The following is an 11,751-nucleotide window of genomic DNA, read 5'->3' as shown; positions in this document are numbered from 1 at the left end:
ATCATGAATCTTCTTTACTCATACCACTTCCATTTGCTAGTCAGCTACCGTTACTCTTGTTTGAAAACGGTTTTTAAGAATTGTTTTAACAACTTGGTCTTTGTAATTTGTATTCATATTCGTATGTTCTCATAATTCATTAGGAGGAAGTCTTCATTGAGTTACTTAAGTTCCCAGAACTGGTGTCTCATGCCTATCTGTAGGACCTACCACCATGTTCCTTCTGGCTCTTTCATAGCAGGCAGACACCCTCCTCAGGCTGGCAGTGTTTAACAAACCAGGTCTGCTGTGGACTTCAACAGTTCCTTGAGCTGTCTTTTTTATTGTTTTTCTTGTGGTTATTTTCCATTTAGCAACCATTCTCAATACTCCCTTGTAGAGTTTCCATTCTTTCTAAATGTCCACATCATCCAATTTGAGTTGGATCTATTTTGTATAAGTATTGAGTAGACTCCAGTAAACCAGAGTTTACTTCATATAACTTAAGTAGTGAAATGAACTTACAGAATATAGACTTGGAGCAAATTAATAGGCTAGGAAGGCATTTATTTTTATACATTAAATTGAGATCTCTCACCCTTTCAATCCTTTTATTGATTCAAATATGAAATTGAAATATTTGTAGTCTCATTTTTCTCATGTAGCATTTTCTTTAAATTTTGTACCAACTTAATATCTCCAATTTGTCTGTTTGTCTCTTCTTGTGAGATAATCAATTCAAATTGCATTATTAATTCTCACTCATATCACAGAGTACCATTTCTCTCAACATTTATTCATGAAGTAAAGTGCCATTTTTCGTTTGTTAACAGTCTCTATGTCCCTTGTACAGTCAGTGAATGCTGATCTTGCATTGAGGCCGCACATGCTGCTCAGGGAGTGTGTTTTACATGAGGCCTTCCAGCAAGCATAAAAATTGGGCTGGGATGAATTGACTTATTGGCATATCAAGTGCATCTTTCCTTCTCACTCATGCCCATAGTAACAGTGACCAGCAAGTTACCTGTTTCAGTGTTCATTGTGTCTTTGGCAAACCTTGCTTGGCTGGTGTAACTTAACTCCTGCACACAATGTGACATGGTATGCGCAGAAGTCTCCCCAAACACTTCAGGGTTGGTCTCCTTCAGTTATCTTGCTGTTGTTCGTGGATTGCTGTATGTTGTTGTTGTTGTTTGTTGACTTTAGTCCAATGACCAGCAAGTTACCTGTTTCAGTGTTCATTGTGTCTTTGGTGAACCTTGATTGGCTGGTGTAACTTAACTCCTGCACACAATGTGACATGGTATGCACAGAAGTCTCCCTAAACACTTCAGGGTTGGTCTCCTTCAGATATCTTGCTGTTACTTCTTTAGTCATTTCCTTTGTTGGTGCCATGGTAGTGATACAGTCCCTAGGAAAATTAAGAAAACTAGTGTAAAAAAGGCAAGGTCCTGAAGAAGAGGGGTACCTATGTATCCTCTCCCTATAGCGACGTTGGGGCTTTAGGGTAGGTTCTCTCTCCCACTCCACTCAGCTGGTTTGGCATAATGGCAGAGTTGCCAATTACTTTGTATCAACTTAATTTCACTTTAGAAAACACCTTCCTTTTTTTTTCCATAAGAATGGCTTTGCAAAAGGTACTGTATATTTTGCATGTTACCTTCAAAAACCCAATGAACAAAACTATAGTATATCACTGCTTTTACCAGGGTACCAGATCTTTTTGTTGAGTACTGTGGATAACAGGAAATGTATCCATTGTTGTAGGAAAATGTGGACTCATGATGTGTGAATAGAGTTTTTGAGTATTTATTGACTATACTTTTTCAGGTCATATGCATGTGTTAGATCGCTTCAGTATCAACCTTCAACTTGAGAGACGTGTGGTGCCAATACATGATGCTCAGCAGCAGTGGCCAAGTGCTACACTGTCTGGCACGTTGCCCAAGCTGGTGCTGCATATCAATGAGCAGAAAGTTCAGGCACTACACAACATGATCACCAAGTTTTATGCAGATCAACCTCAGGATACACCAAGGTGAGCATCAGTGTATGCACAAAGCTTTGATTTCCAAACTATCCTCCTACGACTTCTATCCTTCTCTTTGTAACTTCATCTCAAGTTTCCTTTCTGACTGTTCTACTGATGCTGTGGTGGACGGTCACTGCTCTTCTCCTAAGTCTATTAACAGTGGTGTTCCTCAGGGTTCTGTCCTGTCACCCACTCTCTTCTTATTATTTATTAATGATCTTCTAAACCAAACTTCTTGTCCTATCCACTCCTACACTGATGATACCACCCTGCACTTTTTCACGTCTTTTCATAGACGTCCAACCCTTCAGGAGGTAAAAATTTCACGCAGGGAAGCCACAGAATGCTTGACTTCTGATCTTTCTAAAATTTCTGATTGGGGTAGAGCAAACTTGGTATTGTTCAATGCCTCAAAAACTCAATTCCTCCATCTATCAACTTGACATAACCTTCCAGACAACTATCCCTCTTCTTCAGTGACACTCAACTGTCCCCCTCTTCTACACTGAACATCCTTGGTCTGTCCTTTACTTATAATCTGAACTGGAAACTTCACATCTCATCTCTAGCTAAAACAGCTTCTATGAAGTTAGGCATTCTGAGACATCTCCGCCAGTTTTCTCTCCCTCCCAGCTGCTAACTCTGTACAAGGGCCTTATCCGTCCACATATGGAGTATGCTTCACATGTCTGGGGGAATTCCACTCATACTGCTCTTCTAGACAAGGTGGAATCAAAAGCTTTTCATCTCATCAACTCCTCTCCTCTAACTGACTGTCTTCAGCCTCTCTCTCTCCCTGCCACAATGTTGCATCTCTAGCTGTCTCCTACTGCTATTTTCATGCTAACTGCTCTTCTGACATTGCTAACTGCATGCCTCCTCTCCTCCCACGGCCTCGCTGCACAAGACTTTCTTTTTTCTCTCACCCCTATTCTGTCCACCTCTCTAACGCAAGAGTTAACCAGTATTCTCAATCATTCATCCCTTTCTCTGGTAAACTCTGGAACTCCCTGCCTGCTTCTGTATTTCTACCTTCCTATGACTTGAATTCCTTCAAGAGGGAGGTTTCAAGACACTTATTCATCAATTTTTGACTACTGCTTTGACCCTTTTATGGAACTGGCATTTCAGTGGGCATTTTTTTTTTATTGGATTTTTGTTGCCCTTGGCCAGTGTCCTTGCTTGGAAACTGGCCAGCGTTGATGAGTACAACCAAGTGTGCATAAAAAGATGGGACCAGAGAAGAGAGAGCTACTATAAATGAACTAAGAAGAGAATCAAATGAAAAAAAAATGAAAAACAATCAGAGGTAGAGAAGAAGAGGTTCTATTGGAGGGTCATAGACATGAGGCTGAGAAAGTGATACAAGAGAGAGGACAGTGCAGTTTAAAAGTGGCTTATACAGACATAAATGGTTTTATGTCAGCAGTGTTGGAAGTAAAAGACTATTTAAGAGAAGTGAAACCAGATATCATGGGAGTTGCTGAAACAAAACTGGTGAGTGATGTGGATGTTTGAAATATTGGTGATGGAAATTACAGTCTCTTAATGAGAAATAGAAAGTGTAAGCAGGATGGAGGTGTGATGCTTCTAGTTAGAAAATAATTGACAGTGGAGTCTACATGTGGAGAAGAGGAGGCAGAAGTACTGAAAGTATGCTTTAAAAGAAATCTGGGAAGATGCCGAAATATTGTAGTGACCTGTGTTCCTGCTTATTGCAACTCATGGGATGAGGAAGAGTACAAGAGAATGCTGGAAGACACAGGGGCATGTTTATCCAAGCTGCTGGAAGAAAATGAGGATGTACTAGTGATGGTAGACTTTAATTGCAAAGAGGTATCTTGGGAAAGTTGGGCCACAGAAGATAGTGAGTCATCATGGGGAACAAATTATTGGAGTTGGCTGTTGAGAATATTCTTACACAGTGCATTGAAGAAGACATGAGATTCAGAGGAAATGAAATACTGTCAAGGCTGGGTCTAATTTTTACGAAGGAACAAGCGATAGTAGAAGATTTAAAACAAAAATCCAATAGGTACAAGTGACCATGCATTGATTCAGTTCTTAGTAATGGATAAAAACACCAGTACAAGAAAAGAAGACCACAGGAAAGAAATTTTAGACAGCTTAGGAAGTATTTCAATGAAGTGGATTGGAAAGTATTTCAAACGGGTGACAGAAGAAAAGTGGGCCACCCTCCTGGACATTTATTGTAAAGGAGTGGAGAAATGGGTACCTAAGAAATCAACAGAAAATCTATTTAAGAAGGATTGGTATAACGAGATGTGCCATAACTAGACTGGAGAGAGAAAAAACATGGAACAAGTGGAAGAATAAAAGAGACATGACTTGTGGGCCAATTATATAAAAAAAAAAAGAGGAATGAATTTCAAAATAAAAATAAAGATGAACATAAAATTATGAAAAGAATGTTGTGGATAAATGTAAAGACCAGCCAAAACTTTTATAGATTTATCAATGGAAAATTGAAGAGTAAAGAAGACACTAGCAGAATAAAAGTTGGAGAAGAAATGGTCAGAGATCCAAAAGATATGATTGAAGTGTTCAACAGATACTTCCACTCAGTGTTTACTAAGGAAAATTATTTTAGTGAAGAAAGGATAGTGATGGAAAATAGGACTGGTCTGAAAGAGGTAGTGTGGTGTTGGAAGAGCTGGATGTAAGGAAAGCAATGGGACCTGATGGTGTGTTGAACTGGATTCTAAAGCAGTGCAGCCCACTAGCCAAAGTGATACACAATATAATCATCACCACCATGTTGGAAGAAAGAGTACCTAAAGATTGGAAATGGGTGGATATTGTCCCAATTCACAAGGCTGGAAGTAAAGAAGACCCACTAAACTACAGACCAGCATTACTGACAAGTGTGGTAGCAAAGATTTGTGAAAACACCATCAAGAACAGATGGGTGAAATACCTGGAAGACAACAATGTGATAACAGAGGGACAATTTGGATTCAGAGAATGAAGATCTTGTGTAACATATTTGATAAGCTTCTGCTCAAGAGTAATGGACACAGTGGAAGAGAGAGATGGATGGGCCGGCTGCATATACTTAGAACTGAATAAAGCTTTTGATAAAGTACTGTACAGAAGGCTAATATGGAAACTGAAAAATATAGGAAGATTGGGAGGATCATTATTAAAATGGATGACCAATTTCTTGATGGACAGAGAAAAAGGACAGTAATGAATGGAGCCCAGTAATAAATGTAGTTATGCAAGGATCGGTACTAGCAGCAGTTATGTTTGCAATGTATGTAAATGACATGACAGATGGGGTGACAAGCTACATGAGTCTCTTTGCTGATGATGCTGAAATTATGAGAAGAGTAACAAATGAAGAAGATTGCGAAGCTCTGAATCAAGACCTAATTAATATAAATGAATAGTCGTTGAGGTGAAACATGGAGTCTAATGCCAAGAAATGTAATGTGATGAAGTTTGGAAAAAGTGTGAGAAGAACAGAAGGCACCTACTATTTGGAAAATGAGAAAATTACTATAAAATAAGAAAAAAAAGATCAGGGAGTAACCATTTCTAATAAACTGTCATTTGTGAAGCATGTAAACAAGATCACTAGAGAAACATCTAATCTGCTGAGAAACATCAAGATGGTATTCATCAACACTGATGAAGATATGATAAAAAAAAAACTGATAACAACAATGATAGTCCAAGACTGGAGTACGCACCTTTAGTGTGATCACCAAGTTTGAAGAAGGATGTCAGAAAGCTAGAAAGAATTCAGAGAGCTACAACTAAAATCCCTACAAGACTAAGGGTACAGTTATAAAGAGAGGTTGATGAGATTGGGCTTGACTACATTGGAAGAAAGGAGGGAAAGAGGTAATTTGATAGCACTATACAGAATACTGGAAGGGATGGAAAAGTTGAATAGGGATGATCTTGTGATACCAGATACGAGAGGTACCACAGGACATGGAAGGAAATTGATAAGGAGTGTTTACAGAAGAGACATAAAAAAACATAGCTTTCCTCACAGAAGCATAGCAGTGTGGAATGAACTTATTGGTGAGACTGTGTGTGCCAAGAAAGTCCATAAATTTAAAGAAAATTTGGATAAAAGTTGATATGGAGACAGGACAGCATGAGCTTAGTGTGGCTATTGTCCTGTATTTCACAACTACCGTATTTGATGGCTCATAAGACGCACGGGCTCATAAGACGCACCCAGTTCTGGCATGTATTGAAATAGAAAAAAACAAAAATTAACAGATTTAGGCTATCGATATGAAGTCAAGGAATTCAAGCGACATTTGAAGACTCTCACGTGCATTTAGATCACTATTAGATACCAATACTCAGCATTTAAAAGTTTAATTCATGCTAGCAGCTTACTTGTTCTTTTTGGGGTTTTGTTGAGGCTGTGATGGCCGTGACATCACAGCCTGGCGTCCCAAAGGTGTGGTATACAGGTAGTGTTTCAGACTAGATACAGTGGAGCTGGTTGGATTTCTGGAGTCAAATCTTGGTAAGGTTGCGGGCCTTGAAAGCCAGAACGTAATGGTTCGGTTGAGGGTATTGAAAGACAAGATTGTACCAATCCTGCTGACGTGTAAACACAATCTTCTTATTGGTATTTTAGTTGGGGCCATGCAGACTGTGATGTCACAGCCTCTAGTGCCCAAAAGGTGTGGTAAGCAGGGGAGTTTCAGTCTTAATGCGGTTCAGCTGAATGTAAACATTAACTGCACCTAGCTCTTGGCGGCACCATTAACTGAGGGACTACAGTGATAATAAAATTTTTTCATACTTTATTTTTTAGCATCTTTCACATGTAATTCTTATGCAGTATTTTAGTACATTTTCAAAGCCAAAGGATGTGTAAAAGCAGAATGTTAAAAAGATAGGTTCAATTTTAATTGTATGAAAGTGTGGCTATTGTCTTACCTCAATCAGTAACGGCGTCACACTCGGTGTCACCGAGTACGTCACGTCGGAGCGCAACCGACCGCGTTTGTTTTGAAAAACGTGGTGCACCATCTCCACCTTGCCAGAACCTTCTCCACAAATCCAACCAGCTCCATCACATCTAGTCTAATATTATAATTGGATACCTCACCTTTGGGGCATCAAAGGCTGTGACATCACAACCTACACTGCCCCAACAAAACTCCAAGAAGAAGTGGTGCATGGTTAAGCAAATTCTTCCTGACTGGTCAAAGTCTATGTGGATTACCAGTAAGTATGAGATACTACACATTGGTACCTTGAAAGAAAGAGCATTTTGTGGCGTACTACCAATCATGACTTTATTTAGTTGTGCAAAGACATCTGTGGTTTGAATTTAGAGCCTCTGTTGCCGTAGACTTGTAACCTATTACTGCCTCAAAGTTGGACCTTTGCCTCATTGGACGCAGGCTAATTTACTGACCCTTTTTCTGAGAAAATAGTAGCGTCTTATGAGCCATCAAATACGGTAGGTAAATACACACACACACACACACACACACACACACACACACACACACACACACACACACACACACACACACACACACACACACACACCCAAAAGAGGTGGGTGAAGTGTTTAACTGATACTTCCACTCTGTGTTTACTTCTTCTTTCCCTCCTCTATTTCAATCAGATGGCACCACTGCTATCACATCTATTTCTAAAGCTGAACTCTTTGCTCAAACCTTTGCTAAAAACTCTACCTTGGACGATTCTGGGCTTGTTCCTCCCTCTCCTCCACCCTCTGACTACTTCATGCCACCTATTAAAATTCTTCGCAATGATGTTTTCCATGCCCTCGCTGGCCTAAACCCTCGGAAGGCTTATGGACCTGATGGGGTCCCTCCTATTGTTCTCCGAAACTGTGCCTCCGTGCTTGTACCTTGCCTAGTCAAACTCTTTCAGCTCTGTCTGTCAACATCTACCTTTCCTTCTTGCTGGAAGTTTGCCTACATTCAACCTGTTCCTTAAAAGGGTGACCGTTCTAATCTCTCATACTACCGTACTATTGCTTTAATTTCCTGCCTATCTAAAGTTTTTGAATCTATCCTCAACAGGAAGATTCTTAAACATCTATCACTTCACAACCTTCTATCTGATTGCCAGTATGGGTTCCGTCAAGGCTGCTCCATTGGTGATCTTCTGGCTTTCCTTACTGAGTCTTGGTCATCCTCTTTTAGAGATTTTGGTGAAACTTTTGCTGTTGCCTTGGACATATCAAAAGCTTTTGATAGAGTCTGGCACAAAGCTTTGATTTCCAAACTACCCTCCTACGGTTTCTATCCTTCTCTCTGTAACTTCATCTCAAGTTTCCTTTCTGACCGTTCTATTGCTACTGTGGTAGACGGTCACTGTTCTTCTAAATCTATTAACGGTGGTGTTCCTCAGGGTTCTGTCCTGTCACCCACTCTCTTCTTATTATTCATTAATGATCTTCTAAACCAAACTTCTTGTCCTATCCACTCCTACGCTGATGATACCACCCTGCACTTTTCCACATCTTTTCATAGACGTCCAACCCTTCAGGAGGTAAACATATCACGCAGGGAAGCCACAGAACGCCTGACTTCTGATCTTTCTAAAATTTCTGATTGGGGCAGAGCAAACTTGGTATTGTTCAATGCCTCAAAAACTCAATTCCTCCATCTATCAACTCAACACAACCTTCCAGACAACTATCCCCTCTTCTTCAATGACACTCAACTGTCCCCCTCTTCTACACTGAACATCCTCGGTCTGTCCTTTACTTATAATATGAACTGGAAACTTCACATCTCATCTCTAGCTAAAACAGCTTCTATGAAGTTAGGTGTTCTGAGACGTCTCCGCCAGTTTTTCTCACCCCTCCAGCTGCTAACTCTATACAAGGGCCTTATCCGTCCATGTATGGAGTATGCTTCACATGTCTGGGGGGGTTCCACTCATACTGCTCTTCTAGACAGGGTGGAATCAAAAGCTTTTCGTCTCATCAACTCCTCTCCTCTAACTGACTGTCTTCAGCCTCTCTCTCACTGCTGCAATGTTGCATATCTAGCTGTCTTCTACCGCTATTTTCATGCTAACTGCTCTTCTGATCTTGCTAACTGCATGCCTCCCCTCCTTCTGCGGCCTCGCTGCACAAGACTTTCTTCTTTCTCTCACCCCTATTCTGTCCACCTCTCTAATGCAAGAGTTAACCAGTATTCTCAATCATTCATCCCTTTCTCTGGTAAACTCTGGAACTCCCTGCCTGCTTCTGTATTTCCACCTTCCTATGACTTGAATTCCTTCAAGAGGGAGGTTTCAAGACACTTATCCATCAATTTTTGACCACTGCTTGGACCCTTTTATGGGACTGGCATTTCAGTGGGCATTTTTTTTTATTAGATTTTTGTTGCCCTTGGCCAGTGTCCTTCCTACATTAAAAAAAAAAAAGAAAATTATTTCAGAGGTGAGAGGACAGCGTTAGAAAAAGGGACTGACATAAAGGAGATTAAAGCATCAGTAGAAGAAGTAAGGAATATGTTGGAAGACCTGGATGTAAGGAAAGCAATGGGTCCTGATGGTGTATCGACTTGGATTTTAAAAGAGTGTAGCTCACAATTAGTCTCAACGCTGCACAATATAATTAGCACTACCCTGGTAAAAGGTAGAGTACCCATAGATTGGAAACGGACAGATATTACACCAGTTCACAAGACTGGAAGTAAAGAAGATCCATTGAATTATAGACCTGTATCACTCACAAGTATGGTGGTGAAGATTTGTGAAAAGATCATCAAGAACAGTTGGGTGAAATACCTAGAAGACAACATGGTGATAACAGAGAAACAGTTTGGTTTTAGAAAAGGAAGATCTTGTTTTATGAATTTGATAAGTTTCTGCTCAAGAGTAATAGATATAGTGCAAGACAGAGATGGATGGGCCGTGTATATACTTAGATCTGATAAAAGCATTTGATAAAGTTCTGCACAGAAGACTAATATGAAAATTTGAAAAAAATTGAAGGACTCAGTGAATCACTGTTAAAGTGGATGACTTACTTTTTGACAAACAGAGAAATGAGGACAGTGATTAACCCTTTCCTTCCGGCAATCATATATATACGATTGCAAAAATGCGTCCGTAGCGACGGTGATCATACTGGTAATCAAGAATTTTCGCGCCTCAATTTTGAGGTCCAAGCGCGGTTTCTCGAGTCAGATGGTGTGAGTGGAAGTGTCTGGCATGTTTCCACATGTAGTGTTGTCACTAGCTCTGGAAATTTAGCGGTAACTAAGCTATTTTCCCTTTCTCCGGGCGACACTTGGCAACCCCAGCGACCCGCCGGGTGGAAAGCACTCGCCGGGTGGAAAGCACTATGATAAGTGTGAAGAGACATCCTGATAAGAGCCAAGGATCTCAGATCATAACTCACCATGGAGCAGGACACAACATATGTATTTAGCAGTGCTTCTGAGTTTGAAGACAGTGACAGTGAATATTTAGAAGAAGAAGCTGAAGAAAGCGAAGACATTAGTGACGACTAGGAAAATGATTTACAGGATCCACCTGTTTTATCAGAACAGAGAGATGATACCTATCATTCTTTCATGTTAATTTTTTCATTATCTTCGATTTTATAATAAAATGGTAGAAGGTAACTTGTCAGAGAGAGAGAGAGAGAGAGAGAGAGAGAGAGAGAGAGAGAGAGAGAGAGAGAGAGAATGTTATTTGCCTGAAACTTGATGTGAAAAGGGATGAAATCTCTCTCTCTCTCTCTCTCTCTCTCTCTCTCTCTCTCTCTCTCTCTCTCTCTCTCTCTCTCTCTCTCTCTCTCTCTCTCTCTCTCTCTCTCATTGGAAGTGTACAATTTCCCCTCCAAGATGAGAGAGAGAGAGAGAGAGAGAGAGTATGTGTGCGCGCGGCGTCATCGCTCTCCGGGCTGTTTCTGGATGATGGATCACACAGCGGGAGGAGGAGGAATCCTTTATAAGGCATAAACTCAACTTTGAGAGGTCACATCGAGCTACAAAGTATATCATTGTATTCAGAATAACAAAGAGAAAATCATTATTTGTATTCAAACAATTTTCTGACAATTTCTAGGTTTACTATTTTTAGCTGTCATACAAAACCGGGAAAATAATTTAAGCGCCGGAAGGAAAGGGTTAAAGGCAGCAGGTCGAACTGGAGAATGATAATAATTGGAGTCCTGCAAGGTTCAGTACTTGCACCAATTATGTTCACAGTTTATGTAAATGATATAACAGAAGGTGTAGAAAGTTACATGAACCTTTTTCGCTGATGACGCTAAGATTATGAGGGAAGTAACAAATGAAGAGGACTGCAATGCTTTAAATCAGGACTTAATTAAGATTAATGAATGGTCATTGAGGTGGAACATGCTAAAAAATGTAGTGTGATAAAGTTTGGAAAAAGTGCGAGAAGACCAGTTGGCAACTATTACATAAGTAGTGAGGAAATCTCTATAAGATCAGAAGAAAAAGACCTAGGAGTAATTATTACTGATAATTTGTCATTTGGGAAGCACATAAACAAAATTATAGGAGAAGCATATAATCTGCTGAGAAACATGAAGATAGCATTCTCCTATATTGATGAAGATATGATAAAAATAAAACTGATAACAACAATGATATGTCCGAGATTGGAGTATGCAGCATTAGTGTGGTTGCCAAGTTTGAAAAGGATACAAGAAAGTTAGAAAGAATCCAGAGAGCTGCAACTAAAATCCCTGCAAGCTTAATTAAGAGAGT

The 11,751-nt window shown here is 40.0% G+C and overlaps 1 protein-coding gene across 5 annotated transcripts in view; it reads left to right on the top strand.

Moving 5' to 3' along the window:
- Positions 1 to 11,751, top strand: part of LOC135113190 (intermembrane lipid transfer protein VPS13D-like) — a 475,970-nt gene that overhangs the window by 107,940 nt on the left and 356,279 nt on the right. For all 5 annotated transcript variants that reach the window (XM_064028315.1, XM_064028317.1, XM_064028314.1 and 2 more), the window contains exon 17: positions 1,810 to 2,017. In XM_064028315.1, the coding sequence (XP_063884385.1) occupies positions 1,810 to 2,017 (208 nt within the window). The remainder of the gene's footprint in view (positions 1 to 1,809; positions 2,018 to 11,751) is intronic.

The sequence above is a fragment of the Scylla paramamosain genome, chromosome 25, assembly GCF_035594125.1.
Source record: "Scylla paramamosain isolate STU-SP2022 chromosome 25, ASM3559412v1, whole genome shotgun sequence".
Lineage (NCBI taxonomy): Eukaryota > Metazoa > Arthropoda > Malacostraca > Decapoda > Portunidae > Scylla > Scylla paramamosain.
This window is presented reverse-complemented; position numbering and strand designations above follow the sequence as displayed.